This window comes from Aythya fuligula, chromosome 7, assembly GCF_009819795.1.
Source record: "Aythya fuligula isolate bAytFul2 chromosome 7, bAytFul2.pri, whole genome shotgun sequence".
Taxonomy (NCBI): domain Eukaryota; kingdom Metazoa; phylum Chordata; class Aves; order Anseriformes; family Anatidae; genus Aythya; species Aythya fuligula.
The window spans coordinates 1,544,413-1,562,200 of NC_045565.1; the positions used below are offsets into that span (position 1 = coordinate 1,544,413).

At 43.1% G+C, this 17,788-nt stretch overlaps 1 protein-coding gene across 2 annotated transcripts in view; it reads left to right on the top strand.

Moving 5' to 3' along the window:
* PHYHIPL (phytanoyl-CoA 2-hydroxylase interacting protein like) overlaps positions 1 to 17,788 on the top strand; it is a 52,620-nt gene that overhangs the window by 11,343 nt on the left and 23,489 nt on the right. The window contains exon 1 of one of the 2 annotated variants that reach the window (XM_032191728.1): positions 9,807 to 9,954. The exons of the other annotated variant lie outside the window; for it this stretch is intronic. Coding sequence (XP_032047619.1) covers positions 9,849 to 9,954 — 106 coding nt within the window. The 5' untranslated portion in view covers positions 9,807 to 9,848. Of the gene's footprint in view, positions 1 to 9,806; positions 9,955 to 17,788 lie in introns of those variants that run through there. 2 annotated transcript variants of the gene reach the window in all.

Consider the following 17,788-nt stretch of genomic DNA (forward strand, 5'->3'; position numbering starts at 1 on the left):
GGCTGATTAAGGGGGAGGAAGAGGAGAAAGCAATCTAAAAGTAGCAGAAGAAGATACTCCTGACCATTGCTGTAGCCAGATTTTTGCTCCTATGGCCTTTGGAACCACCACGTGATGAGCTGGAGGACTGAGCCCGCTCTCGGTTTCCTCCCTTGCAGCTGCACACAGAATTGCAACCCCGGGTTGGGAACAACTAACTGGCTGAAGGCGAGGCAGCTGGCTGCTCTGCTCAGCTGTGTTTTGAGATGAGCAATTTTCTGTTAAGGTCAGCGAATGTTTGATGGAATAGGGAGTTCCGAGCGCCATCCCTAGAGAGGTGGAGAAATCCACAACGAGAAAACAGGGTTAAGACCATGCATCCTCTCTAAAATTGGTTGCATGATCTATTTCAATTTGAATTTATTTGTGCATAATGTGTTTTTCCCAGCAAGATACAGGAAGAAGGCTTTACTCCAAGATGAATTCGCAGTTTGCAGAAGCTCGCATAATATTTCCATTTAGACAGTACTGTCAGGCAGTCATTGTAATGAGTGCTGAAAACCCTAAACCAACTGTAGTCTAATCCTACTGCTTGTTCCTATTTCTGTGTTGACACTCCTGGCACCTCCCAGGCATTTGTGTTCTGCAACCAAACAGCCGCACGTTGCAAGTGAACATCTTTGCCCAAGCTGTCTGCTATTTAATATTGCTTGCCGGTAACTACTGCTCTCAGAAGTTCTGGATGGCAAGGTTTCAAATGCTGAACCATGCACCAAAATAAAACCAAGCTCCAGATAGCTTGTTTTTCCTCATGTTAGCTATTGTGTTCGCCACACTTTCAAGACCATTTTTTGCAAATTTTAGTTAGGAATGCAGTTTTGAGCTACCTGGTGAGAAGGGTGGAGGAAGCAATCTCTGCTTTCACAGCTGGGCTTCCCAGTGTGTGTCTCATTTGTGAGTAAGCATCCCTTATTCCTGCTAAGCATGAGGAAAAGCCTTAAAAACATCTTGGAACATCTTCCTGGTTTTTCTCCTTGAATTAGTTGCTGTCACATTTCTATCAGACACATTTCTGCTGCTGTGCTAGAAGCAGGAAGCTTTGCTTGCAGTTCAGGTAGAGGCCAGCTACGTGCATTTTTGAGGGTTGTGATAGCCCCGTTATTAACGCCTCAGGGCATGAGACTTAGTGGTCAGGCTATAGATAGCCTATGGGTCTGATACCTGCTAATCTCATTAACCCTGGGACTTAGCTTGACGTATCCTCTCCTAAGTTTATACTGGTATATTATTGAAGGAAGAACAAAACCACAGGGGAGATTATAAAAGTCATGGCAGGGCATTTTTGCCCTGGTCTCAAACTCTCTGCCGAGAATGGAGTATTTGGATGTAATGTAGTGCCACTGGCATCGTTTCTATTGCACTATTAGGCAAATGTGAGCAGTACTTGATCAGCGCTGAAGAATTTCAGTTTTCCGTCTCTCCTTAGGCTTGCTCTGTGCCATATCTGCCTTTTCTGGGTAACCTTGCTTGTATATATTTTATGCATGTAAACACACAGGTAGGAGTAATATGTTTCTAGGTTTTTGGCTATAAATGAATGTTTGGCTCTGCTCCCAAAATACACACAAGCTTTGGTATTATCTTAATACCAGGGCTAATTCATTCCTGGCAGGTGCTGTTTAATGGTACATAGAAATTAAAGGGGGTTTCTATGCTCAGTTTTTGTGTGACATTAGCTGTATCACTTTAGATCTGTGTATAATTAGGCTGGTGCAACCTCTAAATTAATTTGAAGGAGCTACAGCTTCAAAGGGTAGTGAATGTTCTAAAAAATTAAGGAAATAAACCATAGTAGTGTAGCTATTGCCCACGCAAAATGGTGGAGCTAATCTGGGTGACTAGCATTTAAACTCCAAAACTCTGTATAGCTCCACCTTAGTTGGTTACTTTTGTTGGTCTGCTCTTCTAAAACCTTTCTGCTGCTTATATGCAGATTCATCTCTCCCCAGCATGACAAGGAATGTGTTATGAGATTGATAAAATCCACAGAGACAACTTTCTCATCTAGCAGCTGATAACGTAAATAGTCATGCTAAGGACAAGACACCAGTAAATTTAATTTCACTAAAAAAAAAATGATCACAACGAAAGCAATTTTTTGCCTTTTTTGCTGTTCTCTACCTCATGTCTCCTCCCCCCACCAGAAATGACCAGGTAGATGTCATGTGTTGAAACCTAAAAAAATTGCATCAGTGGCTAAACTGAATTTATGTGGAGATACATTATTCAGAAATTGGCAATGAGACAGATGGGAGTAGACGAGGTTAGATTGAAAATTGAGAAAAATTAGAAGGAAGTAAGAATAAAAATACTGCTACCAAAAGAAGAAGAAGAAGAAAAGCTCACACAAGATATCAGGTTAGCGATTAGTGGAAGAGTAAGAGGAAATTAGAGAAAACAAATTTACAGATGATGAGCTTTTGATGCGAGTTCAGCAGGCCACAGATAAGCGGTGATCAGACAAGTCTGAAAACAGACCCACGCTCTATCACAGGGGAGCCACTGTCAGACCTCTGTCATCAGGCAGCAGCTGTGCCTGGACAAATGACTGCTTGCTCTGCTTGGCAGCCGGCACTGCCCCTGGGAGCGTGCCGTGTATATTAAGCTGCCTGAACTTCGGACAAGGGGGTGAGAGGCTTTTACTGGGGCTAATGGTAGCCTCAAAGGGGGGTTTTGACACGTTTGCTCTTCTCGTTTCTCATTGCAAAGTATCTTGCAGATTATCAGAGGCAGCTGTTACAACCACATAAGAATTAGCTGGGGGGCATTCACAAAGCCTGGCTTTACCTTCAGGGTGCTTTTCACAGAATCACACACAGAATTTCTAGGTTGGAAGAGACCTCAAGATCATCGAGTCCAACCTTTTCTCCCTCAGCTTCCTGCAGAATCAAGAGAAAGCACTTCTTCTGGGGCAACTGAGAGCACCTACAACGAGCTCTTGTGGAGACATGCTGTAGAGGAATTTGCCACTCCCCGCTGGCTGTGGAAAGATCCCAGGGCAAATAAGCTCCTTAGGATAACATCAGCCTGCGCAACTATCCTGTGCAGCCTGGTCTAAGGACCACGAGCAGCGAGTCAGTCACTGACTGATTTTGGAGTCAGTCTTGTGATTTTCAAGGCTCACAATGCTGTGATCTCTCCACTGATTCTAAGTACTCCGGGGCACTGTATAGGACAGCAATCTGTGAGGGTTGTATAATGCGTATCAAGAACATGCTGTAGGGCTGGCATGTATTCAGAAGGCAAGTAATGGTGATAAGGCATTGTTCAGAGCAGAGCGTGGTTTAATTAAAATGCTGATGAATGTTAAAACAGTGCTATAAACTAATAGTCGCTTTGTCTGTTTGTATTCTCTCCCTATCTTATCTGCCTGTATATGGCTGCTGAAGCGGGCATACATTCCTACCAGAGCAAAACCACGTAAAACACAACTCTTAATTGCTGTTCCTAATGTATTTCTTTGTGAAATTCTAATTGTGGGTCTCACAGTTAAATAATCAGAGATCTGAAAGAGAGTGTAAGAATTTGTAGTAACTGACTGAGTCAAGTGAGTGAAATACAAGCCTGGTCTCACTACGCATCTAGGCTCTGAGCCAAGGAGAGGGAATGTCTGGGTGTCTTCTTCTCATTCATTTAGCATAATTTTCCTTCTGTTTCCTTAGCAGTTAATTAGTGTGTTGTGTGTTTTGTTTTTTTTTTATGGTTGCAGTGGGAGATAAGACAGTGATGTCTTTCCTATCTTGCCACGTGACCTCAGTCATAGATCTTGGTAGTGCAAACCTGGCAGGCACCAGCATTAATCTCAGATGACCATCTTCTGTGCCGATACAAAAAACAAAACAAGCAAACAAAAAATGTAAACCTCTGTAGTTATACAAAAGTTAGATCAGCAGATGACATTGAAGAACCAGTCGTTTAGACTTTATTATGTATTACCTCCTGCATGACTGTCTGCAAATAGTTTTGATGTCATCCAGTGAAGGGGTGTAGTATCATAAGGAAAATCTAATGCACAGGATCGTTCCAGGTAATCATGAAAAGCCCTTGTGGAAAGGGGAAGGGCAGTGGGAAAGACTCTAAAAGATACTGTAATGGAAAGCCAGCAGAAATGTATCTTGTTCCAATGAAAATGGGAAACACCACACAGAGGAATTGGTCACTGTGGGCTACTTAAGCAAGTAAAAGTAAAATATTAACAACGCTAGGAAACTGAAAACTGGAAGGCCACCAAAATAGGCTCTTATGTTCCAAGTTTAGTACACATGAGAAAAATGGGGACAGCCAGAAAATATATTGAAAAAGGTGCCAAGAGGTTAAAGATAATATGAAGGGACTGTTGTATGTCCTGAAGGCACAGTGCAGCAAAATGACTTTACCAAGAAAATACTGATGGTAATTAATTTGTAATAGGGAGATAAATTTTGGGACCGGTTCTTATTCCCACTAAAACTAATTGGACTTTTGCCATGAAGTTTATTGGGAAGGGGATTAAACTTTGAATAACAGCTTGGTTAAGAAATCATCGATGTAATTGTGAACTGCTGGGAAAAAGTAACTAAGAAATACATAATGAAATATCATCACTTGAACAAATATAGCTGAGGTGTCCCTTTGGGTATTTATAGAACTGACAGAACAGCTAGTTGTTAAAATATCACAGGGAATTGAGGAGGTATTGGGAGACTAATGAAGTATCAGCATGTCACAGGCTTTAAAAATTGAATTAAGAGTAACTATGGAAACTATTGTTTTAAGAGCATAGTTCAAGATTGAAAGCAATAGTATAAATATGAAAGCAGGAGGATAAAATTTATTCATATGGAGGCGAATAGTATAATGAGACCCAGATATGACACAGGTGTACTACAGTAAACTAAACCATGCAAACTAGCAAGTTCCAAGTTCCTATTTTTTATTTTTGGTGACAGGTTAGTAGAGTACAGAGTAGCATTAAGACTTTTACAGAGGTATTTGATGCTCTGTTGCACAATTTCTTAAGGGAAATACAAAATCAAGTCAGCTTGGGCTAAAATTCATTTGAAGGTATCACAAGCTGGCCACTGAACTGTAGACAGAAATTAAATCTGAATAGCAGTCAGCATTCATGGGGATATGCATGAGGATATGTACTCTGTAGTATCTTTTAAAGGTCAAGATACGGTCCAGTATGTGGAGGATAAAGCACTAATTAAATGTGGAAATGATACTAAAGTAAGGAGAATGATTAACAGCACAGAGGAGAGAGGGAATATAAACGGTTCTAGTTGTTCTCTAGAGATGCCACAGATCTAATAAAGTGAGGCTAAACTTAAAGAAAAGCAAATAAATAAATGATAATGGCAATCATTAACAGTACTTTGTGCCCATTAGGCAACAAATAAATTTTATGAAGCCACAGATACATTATAGTCATCTGTGACGAATTTGTCTTTCCTAAATGCTTATTTGGGCTTTACAAAGCAGATCAGAAAACTGAAATTCAGAAAGCAGCAGTATAAATAGCATTAACAAAATGATAATTTGCTTGATATCTTTTCATTAATCTGAGAGGAACGTTTTCTTTTAACCACTTACAATGCTCAGAGTAGGTTGGAAGTTGCATACCCAGATGGTACGGTTGGAGAGCTCCAAATTTTGAAGTGTTTATTATGAGTGGGGATGGGGTGGGGAACGAGGAATGAAGGGGTAGGTACCAGAGCATTTCCTTGATTGTGCTGGGTCAGACCAAAGAGCTACCAAGCACAGCTTCCTGTCTTCAGCAATGGTTGTAAATGGTTGTTTAGAGAAGAGCAGGAGAAGCACATATACTTCTCTTCAGTAACTCTTCCCCAGACTCTAAGTGTTTCCAGCTAAGGGACCCTGAATCACTTGTGCATTTAGTAACTCTGAAAGATTTCTTTTCCCTGAACTTTTCTAGCCTCTCCTTGATCCAGTGCAAACTTTTAGCATTGACACTCTCCCCTGGAAAAAACCTCTGCAAGTGTAATAAACATTGTGTGAAGTATCACCTCCTCCTCCTCTTTGTTTTGAAGATGGTTGTTGTTAACTGCATTTGACACTCTCCAGTATTTGTGCTGGGAGACTTGAAAAGCAGTCACACTTTGTTGCCCTGCCTATGCTCCTCATGCTTTTGTGACTCTTTCTGCGTTGCCTCTTTCTCACACCGACTGGCTTTTTACCTGGTGAGGGGCAGGCTGGTGTTCCCCATGCAGATGGCATTCCATGCCATCTTATACAAAAAATCTAGATTTGTGAGTGGATCTCTGGCACCAGAAGTCAAAAAATTACCTCGGAATTGTATCTTTGGTGTTTTATAGTATGCTTTTTGGCCTTGCAAGAAAAGCCTGAATGCATGAACTGAATGCAATTACTGCAATGGGACCTTCCAGACAGAGACGGAGAGGCACTTTGAGATGTATGAGCTATTGTACATGTATATATCCCACTGGACAGTTCCCACAAGTCGTCAGGGCTTCCCAGCATCACAAGCAAGACGAGAGCAGAAACCAGCCAACAGGACCCCTTTCTGAGAGAGCCGCAGCCTGGCCACAGGACTTAGTGCCAGGGTGCCTGGCTGCATGGGAGGGGGAGAGTGCGAAAGCCTCACTCAGGATTTAAGACGCAAACACTGCTGCTCTGCCTCGGATTTTCCCAGAGAAAAAAGGGGGACCCGTGCCATCACCCTTCCTGTCTGAGCATTTGAGGAGGCTCTTGCTAAGCTATCTGAGAAAAAGCAGAGAGGTTCCCAGCGAGATACCATGCCTAGTGTGCCAAAGTGCCATACATCAATGTCTTTGTCAGTGTAGAAAAGGAAGCTGTGTCACACTGCGCATTAACTCGACACAGTTGCGGCTTTCACTAAAGGGTCTTAAATCTTTTTTTGTCTTCCTGTCACTACTGTGTGGACTTTACTTCAGTCCTATGGTATTCCAAGAATATCTTGCGCACAATCGTTTGCAAGTATATGCCTTTGCATGCCGAAACACTGGCATGTCCACTAAAGACAAAGAATGACCGTGAAATTGCAAAGTGTTTTTCCATGAATCTTCAGGAGTCATTTGCTAAGTTTAGTCTTGGTCTTATTAAGAATGACCCAAAATGCTGGATACTGTTTTTGACCCTTCCATGTTTCTGACCTTTAATGTTTTGCTCTTCTCAAAAGAAACGTATTAATAGAAAAAAAGGGCTGCCTTTTTTGCTCCCTTGTTTTTCTTTACTGAAAACCATGTCTGTAGCCTTTCTGCCTTCTGTTTCCACAGTCCATTGAGCAATAACACAAGTCTTTTTTATTTCCAAGTGGGAAGGAATGGCTGAAGCTCTGAGTCTTGCTGAAGTCTGAGAAAGGTTTCTTTTTTAACTCACAAATAAAAACCTGCTAGTGTGAACTGAAAAAGTGTTTCCAAATAAGGACAAAGCAGTTGCCTTACTGCTCCGTGCTGTACTCTGCTGCTACGAAGCACTTTTCCCAAGATGGACTGCTAAGATAACAGAGGCAGGACCGAACTTTGTGATGGCGTGGTTTTGTTCGTGGGGAGGAGAGCACCTTCTCCTCTTGTGTTTATGGCTCGAATAAGGTCATGGCTCGCAGGAAAGAAGCTTCCCAGCGGGCAGCCTCTTTGCCCGTCTGCTGTACGTGGTAGCCCTGCTGCAAGACCTTTGTGCCCTGCCTGGGGGCTGTGAATGCCAGGCGAAGGCAGGAGAGCCGAGGCTGTTGAACCTGGCCAGGCAAGAGGTGCATGCCACAGCCCATGTTTGCTGGTACTGCTAATGTGTTAGAAAATGCTGCTTCTCTCTGCTTGCACAAGGTTGCTGTAATAACAGATACACCCATGTTGAACTACAGAAACTGGTACTACCCCTCTTATCTAATGTTGAAAGTGCTGGAGGTTGGTGTTGTGGCAGATTCTTTGCAAGCTTTTGCAGCTCTAGACACATGCCGCTTCGTTGTCTCTACCAGTCTGCTGCCAGTGGCAGGCTTCCCATTACATAATGTTGACCCATATTTGTGAGTTGTGACATTTTTTGCTAAACACTGTCAGGGATAATCCACCTCAGAATAAACTTTCTGATTATAGGCTGAGGCTCTGTCATCCTTTAGCACAAATGTAATTTGTGCCTCAGATAATGCTATTCCTTGCTCAGGAGACAAGCCGCGCGTACAGTTCTCTCAGATAAGAGGAGCACTAGGATGGTGCTGTGTGCTTCGAGACTGAAATACCTAGGGCAGCACGCAGTGACTCCAGTACAGTAAATGGAACAAAATCTGGGAGTAATTTGAGCTTTACGGAGTGTTTATGCCTAGCCCAGGTGATGGGAGTAGCTATCGGCTGAAGGAAGCATGTCTGAAGAGTGACTCTGCAAAAAGCTGTCGCAGGCAGGTCTGGCTTGTTTCGTGCTTCGGAAGGGCAGAGCTGTGGAATAGGTTTCTCTGTGGCATCGTTCCACAGGAGGCTGGCAGGATTTGTACACTAACTAGTCTTTTCTTCAAAAAAAGTGCGATGGTTTGGGGAGATAAATAGATGCAGTTCAGCCAGAAGTTATTACTAAAAGGCAGCTGAGAAACGAGAGGCCTTGGAGGACTGGGAACACCCCCAAGGCTGTCTGCTTTCAAATATCTATGCAGAAGCCATCAGTCCTTAAAATCCTGATCTCACTAGCTCAAAACAAAAAGTAGAGGAGAGAATGGTGTATTAAATAGAGGCAGCGAGAATAAAATGGGAATTCTCTCGGTATTCAACAACGGTGTCTGCCTCAGATGGACTTTACGTAGTCTTGTAGCAAATAAGTAAGGTGGTTGTTGTGTGAGCTGCTGAGAAGTCTGCCACAGTTGTGGAAAGGAAGGAACGTGGAGCATAAGGCTGAGAGACTAAACACAGCGTCTTCAAAGAAAGAAATCACCCAGCCTTATGTAGGAGATGACGGTGTGCTAAGAACAGTCGCAGTATGAGTAGGAAGGGTTTGCTTCCATGCAGGGAATGAATGGTTGTCAGCCAAAATTAAAACCTGATGAATGCAGTCTCACCCACTTTCATGTCTTCCCTCTCAGATTCTACATTTGTCCTCGTTCTGTCTGTGCGTTCATTCAGATCCTCCTCTCCCTCCCCACCTCCCCACTGACTCACACCCTCCCTCCCTGTCTGTTATTGCTTCTTTTTCATTTTCTCTTCCTTCGGGTTTCCTTCCCACTCACTCCATTTCTCCTCTGTCTGCCCCTTCTTCGCACGTCTGAGGTTTTAATAAAACGGCAGAGGGGCAGAAAGCAGGAGGTGAGCGAGAGAGGGAGGGAGCAGAGAGGAGACGGAGCCCGAAGGGCGCTCAGCACCGTGCTTCCTAACTGCTGCACCACGGCCTCTGAAGGGGCTGGGGGACTCTGGGCTCCTCAGAGCCGTTCCCTGCTCCCAGGCAGCAGCTTTGTGCAGGATAAATGAGGATCATTTCCTCAGCTTAGCGTCCCCAGGAACCATCACAGGGAGCAGGACGCTCCCGAAGGCCGCTGGAAAGCCGCCCGAGCGGCCAACATTGGGCTGTGCTGAGCGGGGCCGGGGAGCCCTGTGGGCAGTGCCGGTTCTGTGGCACAGACGGGCAGGGCTGAGGGGGGGCGGGCAGCCCCAGCCCCAGCCCCACCCGGACCGTTAGGAGCGGTGGCGCCGTGAGGGGCGGGCGCGCGCCCGCGGCCGTTACGTAAGGGCGGGAAGCGGGGAGCGGGCGAGCCGCGGCGCGGCCCCTTTAAAGGCGGCCGCCCCCTCCCCTCCCCGCCCCGCCCCGCCCCGCCCGGCGCCCAGGCACAGCGGGCAGCGGCCAGGGGCGCGATGGAGCCTCCGCGCCTGGCGCCCGCCATGAGCGGCCCCGGCAGCCCCTGCGAGGAGGTGCTGAAGAACCTGAGCCTGGAGGCCATCCAGCTCTGCGACACGGACGGTAAGGCCGGGCCGCCCCCCCCGTGCCGCGAACAAAGCCGGGGCCGGCCGGGTCAGCACCGCGGACAGCGGCGGGCGGGGGGGGGGGGGCGGCCACTGGTGCAGATATCGCCCTGCCGGGGGGCAGCGTGGGCAGCCGGCTCCGTCAGCCTCCGTTCTTATTTATTTTATTTTTACAAATCAGTTCTGATGAAATACTTCGCTCCGTCGACCAAGATCGACTCAATCTGTCAAACAATGGAATTCCCTAAGCTCTCTGTTTGTCCTGTAAAAACCAACTGATCGCTAATGCACCGACAAGTCTTCCCAGTAACCATTTTTGCAGCAGCATTGGGAATTCTCCGATTTATTTTATTTTTTTTTTTTTTTTGATGTCTGATCTAAGGCAGAATGTCCACTTCCATCCGCTCGTGCCTAACGCGCTACTTGGAAAATCTGAACTGCATGCATGGTAGTAGAGGCTGGGCTTGCGTTAAAACACTATTTCACGTTTGTTTCTTTGTATTGATGCTGGCGAGAAGTGAAAATGGAAAAATTATGCAATCCCTAATATTTGTCTGCCCCAGGCAGTCGTGGTGAAGTACTCCATGTTAATCATCACAGACGCTGTTTGGCTCAACACTCTGTAGTTAAACACGCTTGATTTCTGTGAAGCAGAGTCATACAGACCGCCAGATGGAAAAAATACGGTGGTTTAATTTTTCATTTTAATTCCTGCTCGAGTAGGGTTCACAGTAAAACAACAGCTTTCCTGTAGATCTGGCTTGACGAACCAATCTCCCCTGTCATACGGGGTCATTGCTTCCTACCAGATGTGGTCGAATTTCCGAAAGGGGCACCTACATTGGGCATAGGAAATCTGCAACTCAGTGCCTTGCGTGGCACGAGATCACGCTGGAGCATACTTCAGTATTTCCTACAGGTGGCACTTATGTATCAAAAAGCGTGTTTAAATGGGATCATAAAAACAAGCAAAGCAAAGATTTGGGTGTTAATCTTTCTAGGTAAGCATGCAAATGCATGTGCAACACATTTATATCCCCAGCTGTGTACATGGGTTTAGTTAGTGCATTTATATTATAAATACTTATGATTTATTTTAGGGTATCTTAGCTGTGAAAGACTGAGCTGTCAGGATGGTATGCTGGCATCACTGAGGTCAAAGTTTTGCAATAAACATAAATACGTGTTACCTGTCGTGAATTAAGCTAGACCCTAATCTTTTGGAAATGTCCTTTATCCCTAACAATAGCAGCCATGAAGAGAGCCAACGAAATGGTAGCATAGCAAATCCAACCGTGATATAAATTCTGCTGCACTCTTAATTTGAATTGCAGGAAATGTTGCAGTAAAACTGTAAGAAATAATGAAATATTTACTCAGATAACAAAATATTTTTTCTTGTATTTTTAAGACGAGGGAATTAATATTGAAACACTTTGTGTTCAGAAAACTGGGTTATACCTCCTGTGGTAGAATATACAGGAGGCAGAAGTCCAGGAATCGGAGTGGGCAATTAATAATATCACAATCTATATCTTTTTAGATTTTTTTTACTGCTTGTTTCAGGGTTTTTTACAGATATCACCACCTCTCTTAATGAATCATTTAGAAAACTTAAAAATTTCAGGCAAAATAAAACAAATGTATGCATTTTGGAGATCTCTAAATAAAAACACCTAGTAAGATTTGGTTTAAAGTGAATGCAAAATTATAAAGCCAATCATCAGCTCTTATTTTCAGCATTCTTTGCTATTTATGAATATATCTTGCATTTTTTTTTTCTTATTTTAGTTGCATCTACTAGCACAGCTTTGTATTAGTCTGTTGCACAGGGTAACGTTTAGTTCCTTGGAACTCTAAGGAACTCACTTTGCAGAGAAAAGCACATCATTTGTTGCTTTCCTTTGCCGTATCTGGATGTTGCAGCCATACTTTTGTGATCTTAGGCAGGGAAAGAATGTTTGAGCTGCGTTTAAAATTCTGGTGACCATTTTATGAAATCTGTGTTGACCGTACCTGGGTATTAACCTTTAGTAGATAGATGGCCTTTGTGTCATGAACAGGCCAATTCTGTGAACGTATATATAACTTCAGAAATTTTGAAAAAACTCTCCTTTTCAGAGCCTTGGTAGAAAGAACAGTCCCAGATTTTAGGAGCTGAATTTCCTTGGTTGTGCAGGGCTCCCCCTACAGATGCTGCTCTTGGGCTGCTGGAGGCCCGCCAGCGGGAGAGCAGCGACGCTGTCATCTGCTTTCTGTGCTCCTGCAGTTGGCACAGGCAGCTGGGGAGAGAAAGGCACCGATCCAAACGCAACAAGGAGAAAAGCGGAGCAGCAAATCTTCAGCGAGGATGTTGGGACTTGGGAATGTTGGACTGGGAGAGGAGAGAAAGGACTGGCCCAGAAGGCACACGGGCATGGAGCTGGTAGAGACAGGCTGTGGCTGGTCGAGGGCGGAAGAACAGAAGAAACTTAAAAGGTGGAGATGTTTATGAGGATTAAATTGCATGTGAAAATGGGTGGGAAGAGTGACCTTGAATGAGAATGGGAAAATAAGGTGAAGTAGCAAGGGAGGCGATCCAGGTTTGGATGGGGTACCCAGAGAAAAAAAGTTGGGAAAATAAGAGGAGGAGGTGATCACCCAGATTAGATGAGTTGGGTGAATGAGGACGGAATTAGAATTGGGAGCCTGTGAAGAAGAGAAAACCTGGAGACCTGTCTGCAAAGAGGAGACGGAAAGTATGAGAGTGTGGGTGGGGGAATGGGGCGGCTTGGACCACAGAGGTTAGGGGAAAATGAATGTAACTGGGACTTGCTGAGCAAAGAGGCTGGGACCAAAATGACAGCCTTAGGAATGAAGAACAGGGCTTCTGGAGGGTGGCTGGGCTGCGGAAGAAGGGGCAGGACAGGAACAAGCTCAAGAAGAGGACAGAAGTAGCTATCTTTTGGTGTGACAGGCAGACAAAGCTCAGTCTGTATGAGTACGTGCAACGTTCCATAGCCAGACGCTGTCTCCTTGTTTATTTACCAGCAAAACTATCTAAACCCCCCTGGCAAAGCATGACATCCTTTTGCAGTGCTGATGCGTTTGAAGGATGGCAGTCTGGTACGGCTGGCAGCAGGTGGCTGGGAACTGTGCACCTCAATGTGCCAGCGCCGCTGGTTACCCACGTGAGGATTGATATGAAGCTACAGGTAGAATTCCAGCTTTTGTTCAGGTGCTGTTTTGCAAGACCTAAGAAAGGGCAGACATAATGGGTTGTTAGGGTTACCGAGTTAAGCTCTTAAAGCTAGGAAATGGCGAAAAGTACGGTCCTCTGTGCAGAACTGGCGTGGTGCTAGGACACTGAATGCTGTGCAGTGAATACTGGGGGTGCTGAGTGCTGGTGTTGGAAGCAAAGCAGGGGAAGAAATAATGGGGAAAAAAAAATGGTCTGACCTGCATGAAGCTGAGCAAGAGCTACCTACTTATCACAGGGATTTGTTACTTGTGTTCCTCCTTTTCTGGGTGCTTGATTCTGGGACTGTGCTGTCAGGATTTCAAGGGTACTGAGAGTCATCATTTGCCGGTAATGTTAGGGAGAGTGAGACTTTGAACATAGAAAAAGCACAGTGCTAAATGCTTGGGGAAGGGGGAGAAGGGATATTAATGATGTTAAATAGGCACTGAACTTCTTTTTTTTTTTTTTTTTTTTTTTTTTTTTTAATTTTTCCATGCCTTACTTTTCCATGTGTAAAATGGAAGTAATATTATTTCTTTCCCTCACAGAGATGTTTTCAAAATAAACTAATGAATGTTTGTTAAGCAGCCAGGCACCATAGTAGCCTGGAAAACCCATGAGGTACTTGGAAAAGCCCATGATTAAATTCATAATTTTGTCTTCAGAGCAGGATCTGAATAATGTGTAACAAATAAGTCCTGGGACTACACACTGAACAATAGTGAATGGCTGTTACAAGAAAAATAGTTCATTATGTACGCACTATTCAGTATGTTGAATGAGTCAGAATTTGTGTAGAAAAATAGTATGTAATCATGCAATTAAAGACTATATCATAATTTGAACACACAAAGGGGACAATTTAAGGTTATTCAAGTATGCTTCATTCTGATTTTTCTAATTATTGATGGTTTAAACTATACAGTCTTACTAACATGTTTTTAAAGGTGTTTTGTTTTGTTTTGTTTTTGTGTGTGTGGTTGTTTGTTTTTTTTTTCCTTCTGTGTGTCCATAATATACGAAGATAGCATTTGGGTGTCAGGATCACAATTGGAATTGGTGTCTTAGCCAGCTTCAGTTACGTAAATCAAATTAATCACCATCCAAACACTTGACACTATCAAAATTGTTTAGTCTAAAAAGCTTGTATATAGGTATTACATCATACAGGCTAAGATGGTATTTCTCTCTTGTATATACAACTTGCATCTCTGGCTTTCCATGCTATTTGAGGTTGTCTCATGTTTTCTCATTTATTTCAGAAGTTTATTGTCACGTTGGGTTTATCAGGGCATTCCGCAACGTATTTCTGTAGTTTGTAGATGAGAGGAGTTTTCTTGGCCATATCACGTACATATTTGTCTTTTGAACAGAAGGGATAGAGTGGCATCATCGAGGCTCTGAAGCTGTTCTTCATGGCATTATGGAGCAGTGTCACAGCTATTTTGGAAATACTGTCCTGTAAGTCAGAGAGACAGGAAAAAAATGAATTTCTAGGTGGACTCCTACATGAAGAACAACTGAGAGATCCAAGTTTGGATCCATGTGCTGAATGAGACTTGCATAGTTTGGTGGTGTTGTGTTTTGTTTTGTTCTTAATTATGAGTTCTGAGCATAATAAATAATCCGTATGTTAATACCTAGTATGACAGAGTTGCCTCTGTGATATTCAGATATCACACAAAGTTACTGTCATTTCTCTTTCCCTCCCTAACTGCGAGTCTGTAGATTTAGGCACATGCTCTTCAACTGCAAACAGTTTCACTTTTCTAGAATTTGAATGATATAATGGCCAACTCATTAATGCATTTTTTTCCATAAAATTTCATTTTAGTTGGCAGAACTTCAAATTAGCAAAGTTAGGGGTTATTATTATTTTTTTGTGACAAGCAATAATGCTACTTCAGGTAGGAGCCAGAATCCTGCATATGGCTTCAAAAGTTCTCTTGTTGCAAATAAAAGTACTTATTATCATTTCAGCTTGACATTTTTGCCAGAGGCAAAGATTTCCACGTGTAACATTCCTTACTGTTAGGACACAGAGGTATATTGAAAGGGTCCAAGCAACTATTTGAAGTCTTCATGAAGGATGTTTAGAATTGTGGAAGAGAAGAAGAAGAATGATTTGCTTGTATCTTTCGCTTCATCTCACTAATGCAAATATTTTACACTCTTGTTTTGTATCATAAGCAATGATGCCATTAATAACTAGCGAGACTTTGCTGAAAAAGAACTTTTCAACATTCCTGTGTCAAGAAATGCAATTATTTCCTTTCTTCCTTAATATTCTTTATTTTTAGAGTCATTTTCCTTCCTCTTCTCCTTTTAGAGCGCTGTGCAAATCTGTTTGATAGATTAGCTGTTTGGTCTGTCAACAACCAAGCTACGTATGATTAGCTATTTAAGTCTTGTCTGCTATTTTATTTGTGTCCCTAGCTGACTCAGTTATTGCTCACTGAAACTTTTCTAGATCCGCTGTAAGTCATCCCAAATGCTTGATGTGTAATTATGCCAGTTTCACATACAGAAACACTGTTCTCTCCCAGTGCTATAAGATGGTATTGCTAGGTTGAAACTCAAGTGTATGGTGAGTTTTTTGTAGTTAGTTTTCACCCACTGTTTTAAATTAGGGTATTTTAAACATTGCTGCCTCCCGTGTATGTCCTTCTTTAGTGGCTTTTGTTCTTCCAGACTATAATTCCCAAATGCATTTTGATTTATTCTGTAGCAGAATCCATTTTATCACTTTCTGTCTACGTTTCCAAGCCATGCCATGTTTGCAGCTCCTATTTTGATGTTGTCTGCAATAAGGAAATGTGATGAATCTTTCCAGAACGTTCGTGAAGATGCTTATTTAGCCTGGAAGAAAGCTGTGGGCTCTGTGGTAGTCCGTGAGGCACCTGAACTCCTTTCATGCTTTGCCGTTTGTCCGTCTCCTCTCTGCCAGCCAGTGTTCAGCCTTGCAGATCAAGTTCTTAGTAAGTACCATGGCAGGAGGAATCGTTTAGGGAGGAGAAATACTACTGCCTCCAGCATTTGAGGAGTAGGATTGTCAAGCCACCCCCTCACTTAAAATTTCACATAAACTGAAAATCTCAAAGACAAAAGCTGTTTTTCTTGAGTAAATGTTGTTAGTAACCTCTTCATCTGTTCAGTTTCTATCTTAAACTATGTGTAGCAGTTTTCTTCTCAGCCTGCTATGTAGTCAAACTTCTCTGAGCTTGTTAGTTACCCTGCAGTTATGCCTGTAGCCTAGATCAGTCTGTGCTACAGGCCACTGCAGCTTTTACAGGACCCTTCCAGTGGGGTCCTTGATCCCAGAAGTCGTAGGTTCTCGAATGAGCAGAGGACTGTTTTGTCATGGGGGTTGGGGGAGGAAGGGCTATGTCACATTCTTATTTAGAGATGTATTGTAATTCCTCATTCATTTTTGAATTGGTTTCGGTCAGGCATCGTTGTTTTAAATTGGCTCCAAAGACTTGCTGAAGCTTATCTTCCTGACCTTGGTTTTTCGGTCTGGGACTTTTCTGCCTCATTAATTTTCTTTTTTTCCCCTCCATGATCTAGAAAGATCACCTTCTTTACCCATTCCCTGTAATTTGTTCTACCTGTTATTATTCATGGCTTCTGCAAAGCAGGTTTGGAGGCCCCAGCTTTTGGAATAGGGTAGGTTTCAGTTCTCTTTGTGCTGTTGAAGTAGCGTCAGCATCTTTACGCACGACTGAGAAGGTAATCTTTAAAAGTCCTTCCAGTCTGGGCTTGTTTTTCTTTGTCGGCTTTGTACAGTAGGTATGTCTGCCATGCTGCCAGCATGCATGGCCTTTTGTGCTTTATGTAACCTGGAGAGCTATTTTTAATTCTGGCAGAAGATGGCCCAGAATTATCCACTGTTTTCTTGTGTCTTGATAGAAGTTTTAAGCATATCACTTGGAGTACTTTTTCCAAGTCATAGAATCATAGCAGGGTTTGAGTTGGAAGAGACCTTAAAAGCTCATCCAGTTCCAGCCCCTGCCATGGTCAGGGACACCTCCCACCAGATTGGGTTGCCCAGGGCCCCAGCCAGGCCTTGAACACCTCCAGGGATGGGGCACCCACAGCTTCTCTGAGCAACCTGTTCTGGCACCTCACCACCCTAAATATTTAGGAGCATGTCTGAAAAAATTCTACTGCCATTTTCAATCAATGATATCTGTATAAAAACTTGTCACTGTCATAGGAAAGTACTCCCAATGAAATACTTACGATATCGGAATGAAAGAAAGCTCTGCTCCAGCATCACTTCCTGTGATTTCCATGCTGTTTTGTTATATGGCACAGCATCCTTTATGCGACCTTGAAAATGTTTCCTTCAGCACAGAAGGTTTGTTTAGAATTTGTTTTAGTGTTTGTAGCTGGATCAATTTTCACAGTGGTGTTTGTAGTTGAATCATTAATCAATTTTATTTTATTGTTTTCACAGTGTTCTTGTTTTATTTATGCTTGAATGAGTAAGCTGTTTTGCATGGATGTTTTCAAAAACAATGATTAGCTATAGTGTTTTTATAACCCAACAACAATTCCTCTGAGCTCTGACAGTTCTAGCTGCTGCCAAAAAGGGGAAACCTTAAAACTA